This window comes from Perca flavescens, chromosome 11 (assembly GCF_004354835.1).
Source record: "Perca flavescens isolate YP-PL-M2 chromosome 11, PFLA_1.0, whole genome shotgun sequence".
Taxonomy (NCBI): Eukaryota; Metazoa; Chordata; class Actinopteri; order Perciformes; family Percidae; genus Perca; species Perca flavescens.
The window spans coordinates 32679099-32705322 of record NC_041341.1 but is presented as its reverse complement, the minus strand read 5'-3'; the positions used below and the strand labels follow the sequence as shown (position 1 = coordinate 32705322).

The window sequence follows — 26224 nt, the reverse complement described above, 5'->3', positions numbered from 1 at the left end:
TGCTTCTCTCCCCTTGTTCTGTAACTCTATGTCAGAAACAACATTGTCTTGTTCCTGCTCCATTGTCTTGTTCCTCCTCTTCCATTTCTTCACTTTGTTGTTGGTTGACAGTCAGCAGTGTCCTTTGAGCAAACTTCCATCGGCGAGTGTACTGCTGTCTTTGCAACCTGTCCATTCTTTAACGGTCTAAACAAGTAAGGAAAATAAATAGAGAGAAACAAAACCATATTGACACAAGTATTGGGACGCTTATAAGTAAACCCATTCAAAGTTTGATTTATTGAGAGTGGAGTTAATGGATATATGTATGTTGTTCGGCTCTCGCCCAGTCCAAAATAAATAATTTCATAGAACCTAATTGTTATATCAGTATCTATATATTTTTATCTGAGTGGTTAAATACAGGAAAATATAGCTTTAAATGAATATATTAACAACAGTTCTGTGTGTATGAGCACAACTTTTTTTTCCAGTCATCTGTCCCTGCACCTCAGCTAAACAAATAAACTCACACACACACCCATGATATTTGACAACATAATTATACATTGACAACATTCACTTACAGAATAAAAACCTACTCCTCCACACCTTACCTTACACTTAAGAAAATGTCAGAGACCACAATAGTGGTCAAAAGACTGGAGCTTTGGTAAGTAATTTGTTCTCCAGAGAATAATTTGGGATATAATGAATATTAGAGTTGTCCAGCCCCATATACAGTACAAACTGATACATGCCATATGTGCTTGCAGTGCAACAGATTGATTCTGTGTCAAGAGACAGAGATCCCCGATTGGTCGTTGTGGTGATGTCATGGTGGGTATATGAACCACTGAGGTAGATTTAGTCCGTGCTGCGTTTCTGCCACCTACTGTGCAGAAGAGGCACCCTCACGCCTGTGTTGAAATATATATTTTTTTTTCACCGTTTTCTTTGTCCACTCCTCTGCATAAACAATGCATTTTACTGTACTTAGCTTTTGGAGGTAGCCTACTTGCATTTAACTTTAGTATTCCATTTTACCCCACTACATTTCACAGGAAAATTTAGTTCTCGTTTTTTTATAGCTTCCTAAAAGGATATGAAGTAGCCTAGTTCAGTGAGCTTTGCCTCCATCAGCTACAACATTAAAATTTTGCTAACACCGTAATGCATCAGTGATAGAAAATACAGTGAACATTTGACAAAACCATGAGGAGTACTTTTGATATTGTAAGCACATTTATAATATAGCCTACAAGAATATGCTATACCTTAAGTTAAATTATGAATGCAGAGCTTTGAGCATTTTAATCGACCCATTGCTACTTTTACTCAAGTAAAAGGATCTGAATGTAGGTCTTTCACCACTTACTGCAAATACTCTGCAAGTTTACAACATTTTTAAATTCAAGAATCAAGAAATGGTGGCAAGGGTGGATAAACATGTACAAGTGTTTGATTGCATAAGCTATCAAAATGAGATTAGACTGGCAGTTTCAGGGTTTGATGTCGACCTTCCCTAGGCAGATAAAGAGCACACCTTAACATTAGCCAGAGTACCAAAGAAGAATGGAGAAAAAAAAAAAAAAAAAAAAACCAAATAAAAAAACCAAGACATTGCATCGTTACTTTACTAGCTGTATCATCCAGAAAGCACTTTTTTTCCTCACAAACAATCATTTATACAATGTCTGAAATGTCTCGTACAACAAGAAAAGCTTAATTGCATCATATCATGTCAACAGGTCATAACATAGCTAATCTAAAATCATTTTCAAATATCCAGCATTGTTGGATCCTGGATGAAAAGTCAGGAGACAGTCAGACACTGAATACTTTAGTATAAATGCTTTTTGATGGATTATAATATAGTAGCAGGATGAAGGTTTCCAGGTGCCATCTTGTCTTCTTCCTCTTCCTATTCCAGGAATCTTTATCTAGTCCGAGTCACTGCTGCAGGAGCTGCTGGAGGACTACAGAAGGGATAAACATACCACAGACATCAGTGAATCACTTCAATCATCTACAAAACCAATATGAAACTTACATTATAGCTGTTTTGTCTACATACTTACATTTGAGAACATAAAAATGATAGTCTACCATTCAGTGCAAAAGATTTGGAATAATTTGCTAATATTGGACCAATGTACAGCATCTCTGTGATGTGCTGTAATTAGTGGACATTATTGCACAACTTTTGTTCCATTTTTCACAGTTTGAATTCTAAATACAAACAAATTTCTGGAGCAAACAAACCAACATGAATCATATGAGAAAATTAATCTTACCCCCCGAGAGTGCCTTCCTTTCTTGTGACATCGCTCATGCCTGTGACCATTCCTGTGCCTGTGCCCGTGGCCATGGCCGTGTCCATGGCATACATGGCCCTCGCCATGGCTGTGTCCACAGCCATGGCATAGGCCTGGACCAAAACCTGGTCGAGGTCCATAACCCTGTCCTTGGAATGGACCAAAACCTGGTCCAGGTCCATATCCCAGTCCTTGGCCTGGACCAAAACCTGGTCCAGGTCCATATCCCCGTCCTTGGCCTGGACCAAAACCTGGTCCAGGTCCATATCCCTGTCCTTGGCCTGGACCAAAACCAGGTCCATATCCTGGTTGGCCTCCCTGTGGACCGTAGGGCTGAACAGGGTAGTTTGGTCCTGGGACAGTGCCTGGAGGATATTGAGGGAATCCCCCTGGCATCTGCTGAGGATTGTTGGGATAACCAGGAGGGTACTGGTTTCCTAAACATAAGAAAAGAGAAATCAGTTAGTCAATACATAGCAAAGGTGATTATCAAATATGTAAAGCACATTCATTATAATTGAAAGTGGTTGGGTGATTTACCTTGGTTCTGTCCGTACATTTTGAAACCGTATGTTAGATCCTGAAAGCAAAAAAGATCAATACTTGAAACAAATCAACGCAGGTCGTCTTTTACCACACATTTACAATCATGCATCTGGTTTTAAGAACCGTAGAGAGCTGCAAGTCCTCAGCAGAGTTTTAGAGGTGAACTTTCTGTGTGCTGAGAGCAGATCCACAGACACAGCCGTCACCTGCTGCTCCTTTATATGTGCAGTCAACTTTATCAACTTTCCATCACTGTGGGCAGTGCCTGAACTCTCATCACAAGCTTTTTTGCTTTGTGAGTGAAAGTGAATACATACACCACACACACCCCCCATTTTATATATTTCTCATTATCACAACCTGTAAATGAGACAGAGATATGGTGAACCTGTCACCAACCGGGACGAGGAAAAGCGGCCGGAGGAAGGTGATCTGACCACGGCTGTGATTGCTGCTGAGGATGCTTAACGTCACCATGCTGTAAATGACATCAGACCAGGGGACCGCAGTGGGTGAGTCAGCTGATAGGAGTCCATGCAAGAACTTTATTCTTATCTCTGTCTCGTAGAAGAGCGTTACAGTGAACATGTGTTTTACAGAAATTTGAATAAATGGATCACCAAATCTAAAGTTATACAAGGACATCGGTTTATTTTTAGCACAGAAAATGTGTTCGCCCTCCGTGGCTTATTTAGATATATTAAGTCACTACAGATATGACTACAGTATTCTTTTACGGAGTGTCTATTTGCACCCCCGGTACGAATAGCCTCGGCCACACAGCTGAGCTATTTACACCCTGTGACGTAACAAAAAAAACGTTGCTCGCGTGGACCGAAATCATGGCGGACATTCATCTTCCATGACCGCAGAAACTGGCATATTAGGGAAGTTTTGTCTCTAAAGTTTATAACAATTGAATTTCTAGCGGAAAATGGATACTACAGTTGCGCTTTCTGTCTTCAGTGAAAGCATACAACCGTTAGTTTGTTAGCTAGTACCTATTTTTTTGTATACAGTATGGTTACCTAGCAACCGAGGCTTGAAGAAACCAAGTGGTAAACAGTTGTTCAGCTTCCTGAAAGAACTGCTAGGTGAATGGTTAGTAGGCGCTTATCATTGATATGAGAGTTTGGAGTTCGATTCCCCTGTGTGGTGATCTTATTTTTTTAAATTTGGATTGGATAATTTGCATGCAATTGCGCAAGTCCGGACCCGCGAACGCGAATTTTATTTCATTTTTTTGCAGGGTGGTAGGGGAAGACTCATGAATATGCCTGCTCTGGTTGAGTTGGTTAAGAGGAGTGAGATTGGTTAGGGTAAGAATGTCAGGGCGATAATATTCCAAAAAGGTGTAATACATGAGTAGTATGGATAACGGTGTGTAAATATATGCCAAGGTAGGCCTACTGTTAATGCACAGGGGTGCAAATAGCATACATTGATATTAGTACCAGATGGGGTATTAATAGAACACATTGCTGTGTGCACCGGCGGGGTACTAATAGCATTCATTTCTAATTGCACCAGGGTACAAATAGCATACACTGCTAATTGTACCAGGGGTGCAAATAGCCTCACCCATTTTTTCATGTGTTCGCTTGGCTATGGGTGGTGTATTTGGCCTGTTGCATTAATCTTCTGAGCCAATGTATGAGAGCTGCAGTAATGATTGTTTGAACCTGACTTGTTGGCTGGTATTTGAAATATGTTTGGTGGGCTAATCAGAGTTCTATGATGTTGTATCGGCAACTTTAAATAAATCTCTCTCGTTCGCTCGCTTAGTAAACCGCGGCGGAGGTGGCTGGGCATCTGCGTGAGTGTGTGTAATGTAAAGCTATTTGTGTCAAAGGAAACTCAAAATTTCAGAGCACCCTCACTGAAGTGTCCAGCATCCCCAAAGCACCAGCAATAGAAAATCTCTGGCACCGCCACTGTTTTACAGACAAAACGCGATACGGTCGCTGCTTCTTAAAACAGGAAGGAACGCTGGCCAAAATGGGTAATAAATAAATGAATAAATATCACTTCCCCATCAGTCAGGACCAAGATCAATTACACTTGTGCATTCCATAAACTATTCCAACCTATTCCAGTTGCAACCCTGGCAGTAGCGATCGTGAGAGCAAATACAAAATATAAAAACCACAATTAAAAACAGGTGTACGCATTGGCAACACACGGCTGAAGATGCCGACAAATAGCGTAATTCCCTCCTCTGAAAATCTACATATCTTTCATAAAAATACCAATCAGGGAACGTTAACACCGGTTGATCTCTCATCTCCAACATAACCTGCTTCCGACCAGGTGAGGTATTCAGCATAAGTTTCCACGGCGATGCAACCCGGTAACAAGTGATCCACCGTCGGGATACAGAGAGCCCTGGGTTGAACCTGAAGTTACCTCGTTAACGCCAAATCTTGCTCCGTAGCACACATCACAGCTCAACCATTATTATTATGTGGAGAACTCTCATAAGTCAGAACGCAAAACGTCCAAGTTAAACTCTGTGTATGCTTAGAAAGGTTCTAGTGAACTCACCGTGTGCTGGAGTACAATCAAAAGCCACAGCAGTCAGCTGGTTCTGCCTTTATATACACAGCCACACCTCAGATTGGTCATCAGCAGGGGCAGAGCCTCCACTCACACACACATGTATTTTCTCCTTAAAGTGTGTAAACATACACTTCAGATTTTGTGACTTTTTATAACATAACTATTTATGTCTTTGTCATCATGTGGCACCAGATAAGCATCATTGTTACATTTTTGAAAATGAATTAATTGTCAACGTCAGTGTGTCACGCCCCCGCATGCCGTGACTTCCGCACGGTGACAGTCTGGTGTGTGTGTGAATGTGTTTTATTTTATTTCTTCATTTTATTATGCCTTCCTGTTTCCACCTGCATGTTCCACAGAGTGTGGACACGCCCCCGTATATATCTTTACTTTGTAATTTAATCTTAACTCTTGTTGTGGGGAGAATTCACCATATAGTCTGTGTTCTTCTAATCCTCCAACATGCACATATACTAGCTTAAAGGCCTGGTTCAAATATTAGGAAATCCCCTGATTTACCAGAATAAGAAATGTAAGACAGGTGGAGGAGTTTAAACCAGGTTGTTTATCAGCTACTGGCTAAACCAGTTACATTGTCTTGTCTTGTGATCCTGTTGTCAACCACACCTGTGACCAAATAGAGACACTATGCTTTTGTGGTCATCTGTCCCTGCACCTCAGCTAAACAAATAAACTCACACACACGGCCATGATATTTGACAACATAATTATACATTGAGAACATTCACGCCCCATAATTCCTTGCACCAGCTGACAACATCCAATCAACTTCACGAAGTAATTAAATCCCACCTCCCAGCGTTATCTTTCCTTGACCCAACGGTGTTTTACAAAGAGGTTAAGGTAAAGGTAGTAGATTGGTTGTATTTTCGACGGGGACGAGACAGTGTACAGAGCAGAGGTAAAAGATCTGTTGTGCTGGTGCAAGGATCATAACCTAACCCTGAACATTCTTAAAACAAAAGAACTTATTCTGGATTTCAGGAAATGTAGACAGGAGTACACCCCCCTCCTTATAAATGGAGAGCAGGTGGAAATTGTCACCACCTTCAGGTTTCTGGTCACCCAGATCTCTTTTAACCACTCTTGGACTCACAACATCAGGGCACTGATTAAGAAAGCTCAGCAGCGGTTACACTTCCTGCGTGTGCTCAGGAAGAACAATCTTGACACAAAGCTACTGCTTTACCTTTTAGATTTTATAGATATTTATATTTAAATACATGCGCAAATAATAAATATTTTTTTATATTATGTTAGTAGATACTATTTTAAATGAGAGCATATTGCACGCTGAGCCTGTTCTTGTCCTTGTCTAGACATATGTCGTTCCTGGTTTTCTTGTTGTTGTTTTTTTTTGTGTGTGTGGTGCAAGGGTGGCTCTGTGAGAGCACCCTACATTTCGTTGTACCTTCAGTGCAATGACAATAAAGGCTATTCTATTCTATTCTATCTAGGAAAGGGAGTAAGGAATGATAATCCGAAAGCGCTTTTGTCACAATGTGTTTGCTCTATATGCTTTTGATATCACTCAAGATCTTGTTTTGATAAGCTGACTACCTGCACATATCATAGCTTAACCATTATAATGTGGATAACTCTCATAAGTCAGAATGCAATATGTCCAAGTTTAAACATGACATCAGTTAATACTATATTACCCACTGTACATAACTCCACTGAGTTGCAGCATGTTGGAAGGTCTGTGTCCACATGAGGCAGTGCAGTGGAAGCAGCAGTTAGAGTTTCCTGCCCAATGAGAGTTTGTAGTGATCCATGGGAACAGTTTACTTGGCTCGCCTTCCAGTTTACATTTAGACAAAAAGGTGAAAGGAGAGCTGCTAATGATGATATATTAATCTACGTGTCAAAGGTGGCTTCTTGTTCTGTTTTTGTGGTTTTTTTCTTACTTTTTCATTTCTATGTGCCTGTTTAATATGCATAAAATAAATAAATAAACAGGGGGCATCTGGAAGCTCACTTGGTAGACAAGGCGCCCATGTACCAAGGCTCAGTCCTTACCGCAGCAGCCCAGGGTTACATTCTGACCTTTGCTGTATGTCATCCCTCTCTCTCTCCACCCTTTCCTGTCTACAACTGTATTGTATATTGTATAATTGTCATTATAATACGTATGTAATAGTATACATATATGCCAATTAGATTTAAAACACAGTCTAATACATTTAAAAAAAATGTAAAAGACACATCAATAAAGAAAGACAATTATAAACCACAACCACATTTTCCCCTCCCACCCACCCAGCTTAGGCTTAATCAATAAATGAAGTTAAGCTAAGCTATAACTATAAAGAGGACAAAAAAAAAAAAAAACAGATCAAAACAAAAGAGCCCAAACAATAATCTTAAAAAATAAAATCTGTGTCATAGATTAAATGGTGGCATTACAAGACTAAAAATAGCATGAAGGAAAGATTCCCAGTAATTACACCGGTGATTCAAATTGGGTTGATGTGAATGTAGTGGAGAGCGACAGGGTGTGTTACTGTTAGTCAAAAACACTGCAGAACAAAGGTCTTAATTCAACACTCCCTGGGTAAATAAAAATAATATTAATACACACTGATAGAAAACACACACACACAGAGTAATGGAAACTATGAGGTCAAATGGAATAGGGAATAAAGAGGCAGGGCATTGCAGGATGACATGATTTTATGAATAACAGAAACCTGTTTTATGTTGTTTACCACAAGGGAACAATTACAATCATTGTCTAACACATCAAAAACATACCCCTTGTCACACACTGACTACTGCCAAAGCTAATACATTACTACATAAATAAAGTTTACTTACTTACTTACTACAATACATTACTTCTATTTTCAAATACATTGGTTAAACACTTCATAATATGTAACAGCTGAACCTGACTTTAACAGCTTTCTAAAAACCTTGTGGTGTGTTATATAATCCCAACATTTGAAATCAAACAAACTGTTTATTATAATCTACTGTAAGGTAGCAGGGTGAAGGATTCCCGGTGGCAACTTGTCTTGCTTCCTTCATCTTCATCTAGTCCGAGTCGCTGCTGCAGGAGCTGCTGGAGTACTACAGCAGGGACAAATATTGTCTTTTTAGTCATGATGACGTGTCAGACAGGTCATTATTTAAGTTAGGACTTCATAACTGAATGATATCATCAAAAACACTTTAAGACATGAATAAAGGGATGAGTGAATAATCAATTCAGTTTCATTAGTGTGTATGAATGATGAATATTTTTCTGGATCTAGGAATTTATAAAAAAAAATACTTTAAAGGGCCCTTGTTGTAAAAAGTGATATTTCCATGTCTTTTTTTAACACAAAGCAGGTCGAGTTGCTATAAAATAAACTGTGAAAGTATCAAAATGCTCAATCCACAGAGAAATGTGCCATAGGATCCTAAATGAGGACACTGCCTAAGAAAAATGAGCATTATATAGGACCTTTAAGGAAACATTTTATTCACTTTCTTTTCATTTTCTATTTTAGAATAACTCTGTTTGCTGCTCTCCTATTGGTGTTTTGGTTTGGGCCACCAAACCTTAAACTAGAACCAGAAGTTGGTTTGTAGAGCTGAAGAGAGGTGTACAGTGACACCTTTCACATTGCATATAGTCATTTGATCCATTGTTGTTATTATTATAACAAATATTGATTGTTGCCACATTATGGTGGTCTTTCATGATGTTTAATCAAGTGATGCCTAAACTTTAGCAAACCTTAACCATGAAGGTAACATCAGGAAATGTACCACTGATAAAAGTATATCTATATATAAGTTGTTGAAAAAAAATACAATACCTAAAACTGTTTGTATTTATATTTAAAATGTTTTATTTTTTTAATATAACACACAAAGAAAATATGATCACTTTTACCTATTCCAGCCATATGCGGCCCTATTGACCGCACAGATATTAACAGCATTCTACAGTATATTACCTGGCTACTTATTGGAAGTGGACTGTGATACAGTATGGTTGTTACAAGAGAGACATAATTTGCACTTTGATCAATAAATCAACTGGATCTTACCCCGTGACATGTGCTTCCTTTCTTGTGACCATGATTGTGTTAGCAGCCATGATGGTGATGATGACCATGATGATGACCATGATGATGTCCATGATGATGTCCATGCTCATGATGATGCCTGTGCTCATTTCCCTGCCAAGACTCATAGCCAGGTCCATACCCTCCATAAGGTGGGGCTACAGCAACGTACCCAGGTGCACCCCAAGGCTGAGGAGGGTAGACAGCGCCTGGTGGATATTGAGGATTGTATCCTCCTGCCATTGGCTGAGGAAAAAAGCCTGAGCCTAAGGGAAACCGGTTTCCCAGTCAAAGACAAGGGGTGGCACTCATCATATACTCATTCAGTTTGTATACACTTAATGTCAATTTCTGATCCTTAAAATTAAATAAAGAAAGTTAAACAGAAGGGTGGGGATGGGGTGTCAGTAGAAGTTTAAAAGACGGTAACACCAAGTGAGTTATTTACCTGTTATTCCAGTTCATCTCAAAAATCCAGATCCAAACCCTGAAACACACACAAATCCCCTCTTTACAGAGGAAAATAAATGACTTTTTATGAAAAGGCAGACATAAGCGGTTATAAAACCTAAAATACTATATTGTCTAGAAACAAAGCAAATGCAGTCCACTTAACTGTGGAAATGACAGTGTGCTTTGTAAAATGTTGCAAACAGGCAGAGCAGGTCAGAAATACCATAAAGCCAAGTCACACATGACTGTATAAAGACAAAGCTACCCATGGGTATGACTTAATGATATAGACATGATCACAAAATAATGTAATACAGTTAACAAAGGAAATACATGTACGCAAACACACACGGTGTATGCTTAGAAAGGTTCTAGTGAACTCACCGTGTGCTGGAGTACAGATCTAGAGATACAGCAGTCAGCTGGTTCTGCCTTTAAATATACACAGCCACACCTCAGATTGGTCATCAGCAGGGGCAGAGCCTCAACTCACACAAACATTTATTTTCTCTATAAAGTGTGTAAACATTCACTTCAGATTTTGTTACTTTTTATAAAATAATTATTTATGTCTTTGTCATCATGTGGCACCAGATAAGCAACAATGACAATAATCCTCAACAAACTCAACAGCGTTACTGTTACATTTTTGAAAATGTATTAATTGTCAATGTCAATTTTATTTGTATAGCACCTTTCATTACACGTCAACCCAAAGTGCTTTACATTTAAAACAAAGCATAAATAGAAATAAGAATACACAACAAGACAATCAACAAAAACTAAAGACACACACACACACACACACACACACACACACACACACACACACACACACACACACACACACACACACACACACACACACACACACACACACACACACACACACACACACACACACACACACACACACACACACACACCAAAGGGCAAATATATACTGTATAAATAATATATTTATGTGAGGGGCAATGTGTATAATCTGTACCATAAGTGCATGTACATGTAGCTATGTTTACAAGAGGAATACTGCATGTTTGTTATAGCAATCACATGTTATTTGTAAAACTCGTAGTGGTGTTGTAGAACATTTTGAGATATCTACAGGTGGGATCTGGTCAAATGCACACAAAACATTTCCCATAACCTGTGTGTTTCTTTGGAATTCCTTTTGTCCTCTGCACAGCGTGTTTGCAACACGGTCTCACGGCAGTTCGTGTAATGCTCACGTTATTTGACATGCCTGTTTGTTTGGAAGATTTTCCTCGTAACTCAGCAGTGTGACAAAGCTCCTCTGAAGAGTCATGGCAGACTTAACCGACTGGCTAAACCAGTTACATTGTCTTGTCTTGTGATCCTGTTGTCAACCACACCTGTGACCGAATAGAGACACTATGTGCTTTTACAGTCATCTGTCCCTGCACCTCAGCTAAACAAAAAAAAATCACACACACGGCTATGATATTTGACGACATAATTATACATTGAGAACATAACATACAGAATAAAAACCTTTCAAAACATTCCTCACCTCCACAACTTATCTTACACTTACAGAAAAAGTCAGGTGTATCAGAGACAGCAATAGTATTCAAAGTGCAAAACATATATACAGTACAAATTGGGACAGGCCATATGTGCCTGCAGTGCAACTGATTCATTCTGACAGTCTACTGTTTGTATATTTTTGCCAGGTTGCAGGTTGTTAAAGGTTGCAGGTTTGAATCCTCTCTGCTTCTTTCCCTCTAGCAACTGCCAGACTGCACACTCAAGAAATACTCAAGCTAACAGGAAAACTAGTCCTGATGCAGTAGGAGGTGGTGTAAGGCATTGCTGAAAAATGGGACAATCACAACAGTATGTGCTCTGTGTTTGATATTTGGCTGAGGACACAAACCAATATAAAGCAAGCCATGTACAAGTTCATAACCAAATACATTCACAGAAGACACATCCAGTCAAGTTAATACCATAGAAATATGATTTATTCTAAAGGAAAATGGTAGGGAAGTGAGGGACAGGGATATAAGGCAACATGGACATGTGTTTAATATACATACTTTATAAACCAGAGCACACTAACTGGGCGTCACCGAAAGCAGCATTTTATCACGTGTTTAGGGAGTAGCTCTGATGGATGAGCTGTCCTGGAATGTCAACACAGAAAGTCATTCAGAGAATTAAAGGTGCTCTAAGCGACGTTGGGTGACGTTACTTCTTGTTGAGGTCTGAAGTATTGTCAAACAAAACGGAGGCTAGCTCGCCCCTCCCTCCTCCTCATCCCGCCCCCCTCCCTTCCGTGCTTCCTGAAACAGTCATGAACAGCATCGTGGAAGTAGCCTACATGCTAACGCTGCTGCAGTGATGGCTCCACCAACTCCTTCTTGGCTGTTATTGGCTGGAACACTGTTTGTTATGTTTGGTGGGGCAGGTTGGCCCAGTTTGTGTTTGTTGCCGTTTGTGGAGCCTGGGCTGTCTACAGAGACCGTGTTTTTTTACAGTGTGTTCAGGGGACCGGCAGCTAGTGGATAGTGAGGAGATGTTTGCTGTATGTGACAAAAAATGTTGTAGCCTAAAAAACACGAGACATCGCTTAGAGCACCTTTAAGTGTGTTACTTTATCTGATAGATTCAACTCTGAAAACACAATTGAAGTGTTTAAATGTCCATAAAGGACTACATGTTGACATTGGTAGGCGGACTGTGATTCATTAAGACTCCTGAATCCATTAGGACAGCTTACAGTGCATATGGAAAATATACACAGCGCTTCACTTTTTCCACATTTCATTATGTTACAGCCTTATTCCAAAATGGATTAAATTACTTTTTTTCGTCAAAATTCTACACACAATACCACATAATGACAACACGAAAAAAGTTTTTTTTAAATGTTTGCAAATTTATTAGAAATAAAGAACGAAAATATAATATCTACATAAGTATTCACAGCCTTTAATCAATACTTTGTTGTAGCACCTTTGGCAGCAATTACAGCCTCAAGTTTTTTGGAATATGAAGCCACAAGCTTGGCACACCTCTCTTTGGCCAGTTTTGCCCATTCCTCTTTACAGATGTCTCGAGCTCCATCCGGTTGGATGGGGAGTGTTGGTGCACAGCCATTTTCAGATCCTTTCAGAGATGTTCAATGGGATTCAAGTCTGGGCTCTGGCTGGGTTACTCTAGGACATTAACAGAGTTTTCCTGAAGCCACTCCTTCGATATGTTGGCTGTGTGCTTAGGGTCTTTGTCCTGTTGAAAGATGACCCGTCGTCCCAGTCTGAGGTCAAAAGCGCTCTGGAGCAGGTTTTCTTCCAGGATCTCTCTGTACATTGCTGCATTCATCTTTCCTTCAATCCTGACTAGTCTCCCAGTTCCTGCCGCTGGAAAACATCCCCACAGCATGATGCTGCCACCACCATGCTTCACTGTAGGGATGGTATTGGCCAGGTGATGAGCGGTGCCTGGTGTCCTCTAAACATAACGCTTGGCATTCACGCCAAAAAAAGTTCAATCTTTCTCTCATCAGACCAGAGAATTTAGTTTCTCATGGTCTGAGAGTCTTTCAGGTGCTTTTTGGCAAACTCCAGGCGGGCTGCCATGTGCCTTTTACTAAGGAGTGGCTTCTGTCTGGCCACTCTACCATACAGGCCTGATTGATGGAGTGCTGCAGCAATGGTCGTCCTTCTGGAAGGTTCTCCTCTCTCCACAGAGGAACCCCGGAGCTCTGTCAGAGTGACCATCGGGTTATTGGTCACCTCCCTAACTAAAGCCCTTCTCCCCAGATCACTCAGTTTAGAGGGACGGCCAGCTCTAGGAAGAGTCCTGGTTGTTCCAAACTTCTTCCATTTACGGATGATGGAGGCCACTGTGCTCATTGGGACCTTTAAAGCAGCAGCAATGTTTCTGTACCCTTCCCCAGGTCTGTACATTGAGACAATCCTGTTTCGGAGGTCTACAGACAATTACTTCGACTTCATGCTTGTTTTGTGGTCTGACATGCACTGTTAACTGTGGGCTCTTATATAGACAGATGTGGGCCTTTCCAAATCATGTCCAATCAACTGAATTTACCACAGTTGGACTCCAGTTAAGCTGTAGAAACATCTCAAGGATGATCGGTGGAAACAGAATGCACCTGAGCTCAATTTTGACCTTGATCGCAAACGCTGTGAATACTTATGTACAAGTGATTTCTTCGTTTTTTTATTTTTAATAAATTTGCCAAAATCTCAAACAAACTTTTTTTAAGTTGTCATTATGGGGTATTGTGTGTAGAATCTTGAGGGAAAAAATTAATTTAATCCATTTTGGAATAAGGCTATAACATAACAAAATGTTGAAAAAGAGAAGCGCTGTGAATACTTTCCGTATGCACTGTATGTCACCAACAAAAAAGATGGACTTTTCCATTGATTGTCTGAACTTGGTGGCTGTTGTTGACAGTCAGTTTTGTTATCCTGGCACAAAGTCTGATGCACCTTTTTAGAAGTCTTCACAGCTTGACCTTCCCAGCCAACAGACTGCTGGGGTAAAGCGCTGAGAAGCGACCGAGGGTCCAGACTGTGAAGACATTTCTGTAGGAGGTGTAGCTGATGGCACAGCTCTTGTTAAACACACCTGCAATATTCTCCTGAGGAGGGGAAGCACAGGACATCAACATTAGAGTGTAGAACTTGTAATTAATAAGATATATGGGCCTCAGAGACCCACCTGTGGCCAGTCCCCATTGGGCAGCTGGTTGTCAATCAGCAGCTTCACTCCTCTCTCAATGGCCCGCCTGTCAGGATGCCTGGTTATGCACACAAGAGATTTGATTGAAATAATTTGAGTGGATTTAATTGACTATCAACAACTTCAAGTCCCTTTGGTATTCAGGTGAATCAACTGTATATCATGCATGTAATTAAAGGCAACAGCACAATCTTTGCAGATTTTCCAAACCTGATCCCATCATATCCAGTTGCATTGTGATCCACCAAGCCTCGGAGTTGATCTTTACCTGACAGCCATGAGGCCTAACAAAGCCCAGCAGGTGTTGTGGATCTGAGCGCTGCTGCTCTGGACGTAGCGCCGCTGCTCACACGACTCAAAGTCCTCCCCCCAGCCTCCGTCAGGCATCTGCCGGTCCAGCAGGAACTGACAAGCTTTGTGCACCTCCACGCACACATCCCTGTTAACGGAGGCACAGTAGTGCAATTAGGTATGTGGGCTAGGAGTTTATCGGTGTCCTGTGGGGCTTGGCACGTTAGAATTACACTGTGTGCTTGGTTCAGTGTAAAGCTTTAGTGATCAGTGGAACACTTACTCATCCTTGTAGATGTGACCCATACAAGCAAAGGCTTCAAGGCCAAACCATATTCCATATGTGAAGCACACTCCCCAGGACCTGAGAAAGAGCAAAATAATTATTTTCTATTAAACATGACCTGTGTTAGCATATCAGGTAGTACAACAGAAAGTGCAGTCTCACCCTTCCCACGATCCGTCAGGCCTCTGCACCTTCCTGCAGTACTCCAGTCCTTCTCTTAGAGTGGACCTTAAAACGGGACCAACAAACACATCAACAGAAACCCTCTACATCTTCTCTTCCGAACATCATCAAGAACTGAGAAATGATTTAGGTAAACGTGTCTGTATGTGACAGTGTTTTATCTCTCTGCCATTTATTCTTTTTTAAAACAATTTCACATTTTTAAACAAATACTGGATAGCAAAAAATATGATTTTAAGACGTGGGTTAAAGCCAGCTTAGTTCGGAATTAGTTTTGTCAAGGTTTATGCGCATTTCATCAGATTAGTCAGCCGTTTCTGTGCCATTCAGTAATTAAAACTAATAGATGTGTGTAGTATACCTTATCTCCTGAGCACGGTGTTCAGGGTAGGCCTTCTGGAAGTGCTTCAGAGCCTGCATTACTGCTGAAGTACACTCCACATAGGTATAATCTATCATGATGTCCCCTGTGTGTGTGTGTGTGTGTGTGTGTGTGTGTGTGTGTGTGTGTGTGTGTGTGTGTGTGAGAGAGAGAGAACACAGTGTTACTAACAAACATCACATTTCACAACACACACAGCATCCTCTTTTTAACAGGGAACATGACAATATATTTACCCTTGGATATTTAAGACCATAATATTGCAACATATGAAGAGTCCAATTGAAAAGGTTGAAAGGAGACAGAAATGGCATGCTTATATTTGGCTCTTTGTTTCTCTTTTTCCCATCTGCCTATTTGCAGGTTGAGTAACACTGGCAGTCCTGGCAGCGTGAACCGAGCGGCTCTAAGTTCAATTATGCGCCAACGCGTATCATGCTGTCATTATGACATCAACGATTCCAAGAAATTAATTCAGTGACCTTTTATGTCATGTCCTTTTGTTAATCTTTAGCCATGGACTTATAATTATTTATAATCTCTATCTCCACAATTAAGTGTAATTACATGCAGTAGATGGAAAGTAATGTTTTAAGACTAAACATATCTGGCGGTGAAGTGCATTAAACATAGACATGGGAAGTGCGGGTGCACCTGCAGCACCCCCTGGTGGCAAAGCTTTAAAATAACAACAAAATGTCTTATAAATATCTCTGGTTGTTGTTTCTGTTCCACGACATTTTGTACATCATGTTTAGGGTGTGGGAGGGATAATTTTAGTCATTTTAAAATTATTTAAATTTATCTTCAGTGTATTCTTAAAGAACTTGCTCGCTTTGTATCAGCTCTACAGCCACAAACAAGAGGGCTCTCACCGAGGTGGAAAAGCTGATCCACTTGTGCCTCTGTTTACCAGTGTCTACTGCTGGCTCCGAAAGGTCTTTCTCAGCTCTTTGCCGCCTTATAACCTGGCTCCGTAGCACTATCACTCAGAGTAGACTTTCACACATGGCACGGCTTCACTTCCACAAAGACATTTTGGATGATCTGGATATTCAGGGTCTCATGGCAGAGTTTATCAGCCGAACTCCAGAGCGCAAATCTACGTTTGGTGTACCGAAATCATCGTAAGGTAGAGACACGGTGTCTTACATCTCTGCATCTTTTTCCTGCCGGCGTGCAGGCCCAGATGGTAGCCTATATTTAGTATGATTGTGATTTATGTATGCCTATTATAAAGAAACGAATAGTGTGTAACTTTTTAGAATTTGTAACATACTGTCGGAAAAGAAAGATGTTGCATAGTCTGTTACTTTGTGGCACTTAGGCCTCTTTTTTGGCAGATACGCGGTTTACGACCACTACTACTTAAGTAGTGGTCTGCAGGATACAGAGCCTGTGTAACATAGTATCTTTAGACTCTACGTGGACCATGGACCCCACCACCCCCCCACACACCCCCCACAGACCTACCGAACACCTCGGAGGGGTTGAGTAGCTCCAGGAGTCTCCCTCCTCTCTTAGTTTCATATGTGGCAAATCCTCCATCAGAGTTCCTCATGCTCAGCAGCTACAAGGAGAAAATAGACACAAAGTGAAGGAGCTGTAATACTGAAAGAATACAGTCCAGTTTGTTCATTGCTAAATTTGAAACTATTCCTTTAAACCAGTGTTATCAAAATAGAACTTCTGGAGCTTTTTATAAAAGATGAACTCGGAGAAATATGACAATGGTTGCATTTGTATGTGCTTACTCCAAAAATAAAACCAAAAAAAAGACTAACTGATGGGAGTATGATGAGTCTTCCAGATATGAACTGAGTGCAGACTCACCACATTGACAGCATCATACAGGTGCTCGGAGGGGACCAGCTGGCCGATGGAGGGACACAGCTCCTGCAGCAGCATCACTGACTTCAGGCCCTCGGCCGTGCAGTCTGCCACAATCCAACCACAGTCACGGGTACTGAAGGGGAAGCCTCCCTGACAAAAAAGAACAAAATGATAAAAAATAAATAAATAAATAATGCATTCATACACAAAAACACGCCAAGAAATGTTTTTTTTCAGGGGCCATTTTTACCTTCCTTTTCAAAGGCATTTGAGTTTTCTTGTATTATAATAAGTGTTGAAAAGTGGCTCTTTTGTGATATTAGTTTTACCTTGTTCATCTGTCTGTAGTACTTCTGATATTTAGGAGGATTCTCAGGTATCTGTTAGAGTGTCGGGCATAAAGAAATCACTGTTAAAAGCAGTTCATATTACAGGTTTGCTCTGTAGCACACATGAATGTGTTTGGTGGTAAAAAAAAAAAAAAAACTGAAGCTGAAGCACTGCCAAACACATTATACCAGTAGAATGTCAAAATAAAGATTTTATTCCTACTGGATAATGAAAACCGTGTGTAGCTGAGATGTTGGTGGTACCTGTGTGATGGTGAGAAACTGATGGGCATCTCGGAGGCACTCGGCTAGTCTGGAATTATCTTGGGCTCCTGCCTGAAAGCCCCCAACAAACAAGTAATTATAATCAGCTACCGCTATATAATACAATACAATTAAACCAAAGATTTTATGCCAACACACATACATCTACTCTTAGATCTTTATAATATATTCTTGCTTGCTCGCTTGCATTGAGTAGACATTTTTTTCTTTTTGCGTTACCTCAAGGAAAGCCTGTACAGCAAAACAAGTATCCCAGAGTTGAGATCCATTGGTCCCCTGTGCACAACAAAAAAGGACAAAGTGGTCAAACACTCCGACTAAGTTAAGAGTACTGAAACTCTGACTGCAGGACAAAAGACAACGTGTGAAACCTGCAAGTAGGCTAAAAGAATGTAATTGGAAGGTGAAAAGTTGATTTAGTTTTAAGGTAGTTTTAAGTCCATGTGTCCTGGTACACCTTATCTGCACCATAACTGACTCCTTTCATTGCAAAAGAAAGCAATGTTTGTACTCAGAGCTCCTTCTGAATATCTGAGCTCCTTAACCATTCCTAAATATAATGATTTAACAGCTACAAAAGTACTACTACTACTACTACTACTACTACTACTACTACATCTGTACAAATGTGTACTGTCATACTCAACAAACTCTCACCTGCATTTTCATGCCGTCTAATCCCAACCTGGAACACAGAGAACTTACTGTTAGTTTATCAATTGTATATTTGTTTGCACATCTTTGTGTCATGTCTCGACCCTGTGTCAAGTTTCTGTTTTTAGTTTGTGTCATGTACTCCTATGCGAGATCGTCTGTTTCCATGTGTTCAACCTTTTTTTTTTTTTTTTTTAACATTAGAACACTGAATATATCACCTAATTTGTTTTAGTCAGTGATAGAACAGAAGTCTGTTTTGTTTCAAAAATAACTTGTTAGAGACAGCTGACTGACCAGAGGTAGTCTGGGATCCTGGACACGTGCTCCTGAAAGACGGGAGAGGAGGGACCATCCACATACCAGCGAACCAGCATGTTGATGGTCTTGGAGATCTGAGGAGAAAGGCCAATACTTCATGCTCCCACCCTCTATTTCTTTAACAGTGTCAGTTTAAATACGGTGATCTGAAAACCTTTGGAAATAAATTGTAGTTTTTTTAATCCTGTGTCAAGCATACATATTTCCAATACTATTTTTATCGGTTTCCTTTGTTTTGTTTTTATTTATATCTGTGTTTTCTGTATCTGTGTATATACTACCGGTCCAATGCTGATACATTTAGTGAAGCTGTCGTCAGCCTGGATGTGTTCATACAGTTCTTTGACGGCCTTTCCTCTCAGCGTGGTGCTGTGGTGGGCTTCATACACATTCAACACCACTGCAGGGCAACAGGAACAGAGTCACCAGGTTAGGGGAGTTCAACTTTTAGGGAAATTCCAATGAAAACTACTTTTCTTCATCATTGTTAAAATCATCCTGTTGCCAGGGATACGCCTACTATCTTTTGTCACACTTGAGCGCATTGCTAATCTGCAACGTGCGACCCATTTGTGTGTCATCCCCTTTATCGTCAAAAGTGTTGAAATCAAAGTCACAAACTGTCTGTTTTATCTACATCCTCATCAATTTCATGTGTTTGATCATTGTGTGCTGCCTGTAATGCAGCAACATGCTTCTGTAGGTGGTTTGTCATCATGGTGCCCAGTGTGCTGTGCATGCTTACAGTAGGCGACGGTGAGCAGTGTGCTGTGAGATGTGTACATGTCACATGCTGCCAAATTGTTCCTCTGAGCAGGCCAGTTGATGGTTGCATAGTCCTGGATATAAAGCTCCTAATAAACAAAGAGCAGGACATTGGTTATGCATGTGTATATAAATATACTGTGTGTTTATATCTTATTTGTAAAAAAAAAAGTGGTTCATATATCATTTCAGTTCAATACTGCCAAAAATAAAAGAAAGAAACTGCATAGGGCTGTTACCTCTGCATAGTTTAAAGGTGGATCACAGAAATGGAAGATTCCACCCTTTCATACTCCTACACTGATATAAAGGTGAGGGGGGGGGGTCTAACTAAATGAGTAAGGGAATATAACCAATGCAGATGCTTGACCTTCACAATCACCAGATCTCAACCAAGTTGAAGAACTACGGGAGGTTTTGGAGTGACCGGAACTCTACGTCCAGTAGAGCTCAGACTTGAATAATCTATGGGGAACAAAAGCAGTTCTGGAGGCTTGAGGTGGCCCAGCACCTTACTAAGACACATCATGTTTGTTTTTCCTTTCTTTAGTCATCCATCTGTATAATATCAGTCTGTGATGTTGATAGTTTTCTACTTTCTCCAAAAGTACTGTCATTTTTAACCACTTTTGCCAATGTCTTTTCAAAAACCCAAATGTGCTGCTTTAATACAAAGAGGCAGCAGGGTTTTTTTCCAGTAGAAAAATGTTTAGAGTTGAAATGTTAACTCAACTCTTATGACTGAGGAAAGCAATCCTGCACTGTAACTGTAAGCATCTGAAAGCAACAAGCTGATTATTGAATAACTTAATCAACAGGAAAATCAATTGGCAACAATGTTGCTAATGGTTTAAACATTTCAGTCATTTATAGTGCTAAAATGCCAAACATTTGCTGTTTCCAGCCTCTCTGTGGTATAGAATTGTCAATCAAGCATCTTTGGGTATTGGGCTACTTTTTGGACAAAACAAGCAAGCTCACTTTGGACTCTAAACTTGTGATGGGCTTTTTCTCTGACAATTCAAAGCCTCAACGGCTAATCAACTGATCAAAGCAATACATGACATATTAACTTATAATGAAAATAAATTTCACCTCTGACTTTTAATATTGATATTTAATTATGTAATATTATTAGAACATATCATCTACATTTAGCTTTGAGAGTTAAACAAATAAACAACAAAATACACCCAGGAATGAAAAGCACACTTGCAAAGCCTCTCCTCTAACAGGGTTATAATTTATAATATTATATATAGTTATAATTTTCCCGCCACCCCCCACTCCCCCCCCCCCTTGTGGAATGAGATGGTTCCAGCACCTGTCTGAGGCTGAGGACCAGGGCGTCTTCGTCTGCAGACAGTCTGACAGCGTAACAGTAGCTCATGGGGAGGTAGACCTGGCGACAGTGACACCACAGGGTAGAGGGGTGGGCTGGCATCCAAGTGGGGAACAACCTGGAACAGATCAAATACATCCATCACCCCGGAATTGAGTAACATTGACTCAGAGAATTCTCTCTTTCATGTACTAATCTAACACACAATGTCTGGTCTTTGCTATGAAAAAATCCTCTGTTGCACAAAGCAATGATAGCATGTACATGTCCATCAGCAGCTTGAAAGCAAGACTGGGCATTTAGCATGAATAAGCTTAGAAGGATCATAGTGTGCACATCCAACCAACCTTTTTGTTATTGTGTCTTTTCATGAGTATTTTATATTTGACGCATGTTTTTCATTAAAAAAAAAATTCTATTGATTGCAAATTGTAAATGTGTGCAAACATAAGCATCACTTACTGGCTACAGCTCTTTCCTTAGGACATTGTGTGGTTGTTATGTGCATAGTAAACTGTTTTGGAAAACCAGCTTTTAGAAAGGTGTGGTTATTATGATTGTGAAATAACCATTTAAATAAAAACTGCGCGTCCAAAATGAATGTTTTGTTAATCTCTGTAAGATCTCGATGAAGTTTGGTTCCAGCTTCTTACAAGGCTTGTGTTAGTAGGTCTTAGACGTTGCCAGGTAACCACCTGCTGTGATGTGAATGCAATGAAAGGGGGAGTGTGACATCTAGTGGCTGAATGTTATCCATGTTATTAATGTCATCAATTGCACCTTCAAAGCATGACTGATGATGATAATATGGGATGTTAGAACTTACCACATCTCTGGTAGCAGTGTGTTCATTCCCTCCCAACTGTAGACATTTAAAATGGCCAACCAGAATTTACCCCAAGAGGGAATCCCCACAGCGCCGCCTATACAAAATAAAAAAACTGTTTTTCACATCTGGACATTTTTGGGGATGGCAGTGCGGTTTTTATAACTGTGTGTTATCAGTACAGACAGGTGATCAGTAATCAACAACTGCTATTGCATTTTTTGGGGACAATTTCAACCTCTTCTTTCCCACCTTTGCTGTGCAGGTTGTTCCTGGCTCGGACCATGTCTGGATCATCGGGCTCTACTCCCAGGATCCTTAAGGAGATGTAACTCAGCGCTGTGCCAAAGACGGTAGACTTATCTTCAATATGTCTGAAGAAAACACATCCACCATGCTGCCATAAGCAATATTTCAGACAGCCCGAGCCTGTATGTTTTTAGACGTTTCTCCTGTAATTCGTTTTTAGTAGAATTACACTTTTAGTAATTACTACACCAGTCTTCCTGTAGCAGTTCTTTAACAGCCATATGGAAATACTTGCATAATAACATTACATCTCACTATAAACACTGACCCTATCATTTCTGGAAAGGATGTTTTCCCACTTTTTGGAGTCAACCTTTGGTATAAACGATCCTGGGTAAAGCGTACGTCTACCACCTCTTGGCTGTTACGGTGACCTTACACATCTTTACACACTTTAGTGATATGGCATGTGAGGATATCATAAGACAAAAAAAGAGTGCTGTTGACTTACAGACCCCAGCCTCCATCTGGCAGCTGCACAGAGTGCAGATACCTCACCATCTCTTTCTTCCAGGCTTCGGCCAGAGGGATCTTAGCCACATGGCACGTGATGAGGAGACCTAAAGCACAGAAATGGACACCCATACAGTGAGAGACATAAAAGCCCATGCACACAAACACTGGTGTCATGAAATCTTCTGCTGAATAATGGTTAGTGCCACAGCTCCACCAGCACACCCGCTTTTCCCCATCATCTTTCATCACATACCACAAAGAGGTCAGTTAAAAAAAACAAAAAAACTGGTGTAATTAAAGCAGTGTGCACTTCTGTCTGCCACGGTGTCTTTTAACAATATCACAATGCCAAATTCTACACATAGTGGCTTTAATAAACATTTCTTTTACATGAAAGTACAAAAGATAGCCGCTGCACATTACAGGTGTCAAATATAAGGACATGGAGGAGGAGGATTTGGCTTACCTGGGAGCAGGAAGAGAGGTCCGCCGTAGTCCCCTGCCCAGTGACCGTCCTCGGCCTGGAGGTGGCTGTAGAAGTGCATACCCTTCAGAGCTGCATCTACAGCTGTGTGGGCAGCTGGGGAGCCAGACACAAACGTACTCTGTGGAGAGAATGGGTGATTAGAAATGAATGTCATACATTTCAGGGCTCTGCCAGCCACTTTATTTAAGTACTTATTTTTCTTTAGTTTTCGTACATAAGAATAAGTAAGTCTAAGGAGTCTATTAGTTCCTAGCCTGGTAATTTAGGACATCCCTGGGGCTAGATCTGATATCATTCACTATTCACACACTTTATTCTCATTATATACTGCTATTTTGTCTGTTTTATACTATTGTTCAAACTGTCCAGAGAGAATTACACAGTCAACTCGAATGAACTCAGAGTAGTATGTAAAAAGTAGTGAATAAGTAACAATCACAAAACAAGCATTTGTTTTGCCATTTGAAACATGAATAAATAAATTTAAAAAAAGATTCTAAACCTACCGTGTCCAAGCCTAGAGAATGGGCTTCCAGCATTGTCTGCTTTCTGTCTGGGGTGTCCTGATCCTTCACATAGCGCCAGGTCTGCCTGCCCTCCACGTTAGTCAGCCTCCAGCGGCTCAGGTCTGTGGCTGGCTCCGTCTTGTAAGGCCCCCCGCGCCTCCGCAGCTGCCTACAAGAACAGCAATAATTCAGTCGAGAATACACGTGTTTGGTGATTTTTATGTGTTCAAAACCGCTCTACTCATGTCTGATACACAATCCAAAACAGTGTCTATAGGTGATGGGAATATAAATATATATTTAAAAGGTAACTTTCCTCTCCTTCAAAATCTGTTTGAACTCCTCTACGACCAGGCTATTCATTCACAGGGGATCAGAAATACCTATACCTAATACCTGAAAACTTATACAATCAATTAAAACCTTCCTTCTATGTTGTACCTGTAAATTTAGTGTTGATTAATTTTTAGTATTATTATTTTTGTGTTTTTGTTATCTTGTTTTGCATTATTTGAAGTGGGACATCCACAAACCATTTCAATAGTCAAACCTGTTGTAGGGGTATATCTACAGTTAGTAGTTATATATACAGTATATATATATATATATATATATATATATATATATATATGTATATATATATATATATATATATATATATATATATATAGCATAAATTAGAAGCACTCACTAAATGTACCATTTTCCACTTTTGCATGGCGATTACCCTTAACGTTTCCACTTTAAAATGTCTGATTTATCGTTAGTCGGCTAACTTGACACAATGACCCAACAAACGGTCTTATTTTATAAAGCACATTTACACTGTAGTAGTCCATTTAGAATAGATACTCCCCACCTGACAGAATGCCCTAACTCACTATAAAGTAGGACTGCTCAATTATGTGAAAAAATATAATCACGATTATTTCGGTCAATATTGAAATCACGATAATTTAACACAATTACTCGTTGACTTCTGGAAAGATGTTGCCATTATTGAACTTAAAAAACAGTGGAAAAAGTTAAATAAATCAACAGTAAAAACATACAACTGTAAACTTTGCCTTAATACTTTTCCTATTGAAACTTTATTTTTTCATTCAGAACACAAGAGAAAATAAGAGTTTACTTGCAAAAGGTATAAGCTAAATAATTGTTTTTCTCGATTATTCTGTTTTTGTAATCATTGAGAGCGGAAATCATAATCACGATTACTTGCACAGCCCTACTATAAAGCACGAGTCGCTCATCCTACAGAAGACACTCAAATTATCAGAACCGTGTATATTTAGTCAGACAACTTTTGACAGACACGTAATTGCCTCCTATCGCTTTCACATCATTATTTCGGATAAAAACGCCGAAAGCCACTAGTTTTGGCAACATTATCCGTTAAATAAAACAAATACTTACGTCCCCTCCGTCATATTTGTGTCAGATACTGAGTTAAATCTTCCGCTGGAACATATGAATGAATTTCTTTTCAGGTGCTCTGAAAGATTTGGCCCTTCTGCTCTTTGAATGGGAATTGTAGTGCTTTAGAGAAAGGATAGATTAATGTTCAGTGCAATTCACACTTCCCAGCGGACATCGCGGTGCCGTCCGATGAGTTCTCAACATGGAGAGACATGAGCAGAGACTCAGCTGTCCAATCACAAACCGGTTGGGCGGAGAAATAGGCGGGTCTGCCACGAGGTCCTCCAATCAGAGCGCTCCTACGACAAATACTACACGTGCTCACAAATTGATTATGATGACCCATTGCCCCAGCACAGCCTGTTAAACTAATAAATAACAACTGGGCTAAATGGGACGTTTACTTAAAAAATTACACTTTTATTCAGTATATAGTTGTTCGATGATTTCATAACTCAACAATACAAAAATTGGTTTACACAACAGAAGCCATTCAATAGATTGTAGCTGGTATTACAAAGCAATCTAAGTAATTCAATGTGTGTTAAATAAAGACAAGAAAAGCAGCTTTTCCAGAGATTTTAACACACTTTAGGAAAAAGCATATCATCGAGCTTGCGCAAAATAACACAATGATCACACACACACACACACACACACACACACACACACACACACACACACACACACACACACACACACACACACACACACACACACACACACACACACACACACACACACACACTAGTTATAAATGCAAAATATATGGTACAAAACTCAACTAAAATCTTAATTTGCTTTTACTTTCTAATACAAACCCAGACATTAATACACAAATAGACACAATTTTGCAATGTCACCTCAACA

The 26224-nt window shown here is 40.0% G+C and overlaps 1 protein-coding gene across 1 annotated transcript; it reads right to left on the bottom strand.

Annotated features, from left to right (window-relative positions):
• Nucleotides 1–13900: 13900 nt before the first annotated feature.
• lss (lanosterol synthase (2,3-oxidosqualene-lanosterol cyclase)) lies at nucleotides 13901–25418 on the bottom strand. Its single transcript, XM_028591745.1, has 22 exons — nucleotides 25352–25418; nucleotides 23936–24104; nucleotides 23409–23547; nucleotides 22938–23046; nucleotides 22430–22551; nucleotides 22178–22274; nucleotides 21334–21469; nucleotides 19990–20098; nucleotides 19526–19644; nucleotides 19221–19318; nucleotides 18927–18954; nucleotides 18489–18545; nucleotides 18249–18320; nucleotides 17985–18035; nucleotides 17656–17805; nucleotides 17296–17392; nucleotides 15802–15907; nucleotides 15420–15485; nucleotides 15255–15335; nucleotides 14949–15119; nucleotides 14660–14738; nucleotides 13901–14579 (listed from the first exon to the last, which is right to left on the bottom strand). Exons 1-22 carry the CDS (start codon nucleotides 25363–25365, stop codon nucleotides 14442–14444), a joined length of 2208 nt encoding a protein of 735 aa, XP_028447546.1. The 5' UTR covers nucleotides 25366–25418; the 3' UTR covers nucleotides 13901–14441.
• Nucleotides 25419–26224: the final 806 nt, after the last annotated feature.

Coding starts and splice junctions, on each gene's coding strand:
- lss (XM_028591745.1), bottom strand. Junction 19,645..19,989: donor ACTGCTCACCGTCGCCTACT/GTAAGCATGCAC, acceptor GTTGCCCTGCAG/TGGTGTTGAATGTGTATGAA. Junction 17,806..17,984: donor ACTACAGACAGATGAACAAG/GTAAAACTAATA, acceptor CTTTTTTGTCAG/GGAGGCTTCCCCTTCAGTAC.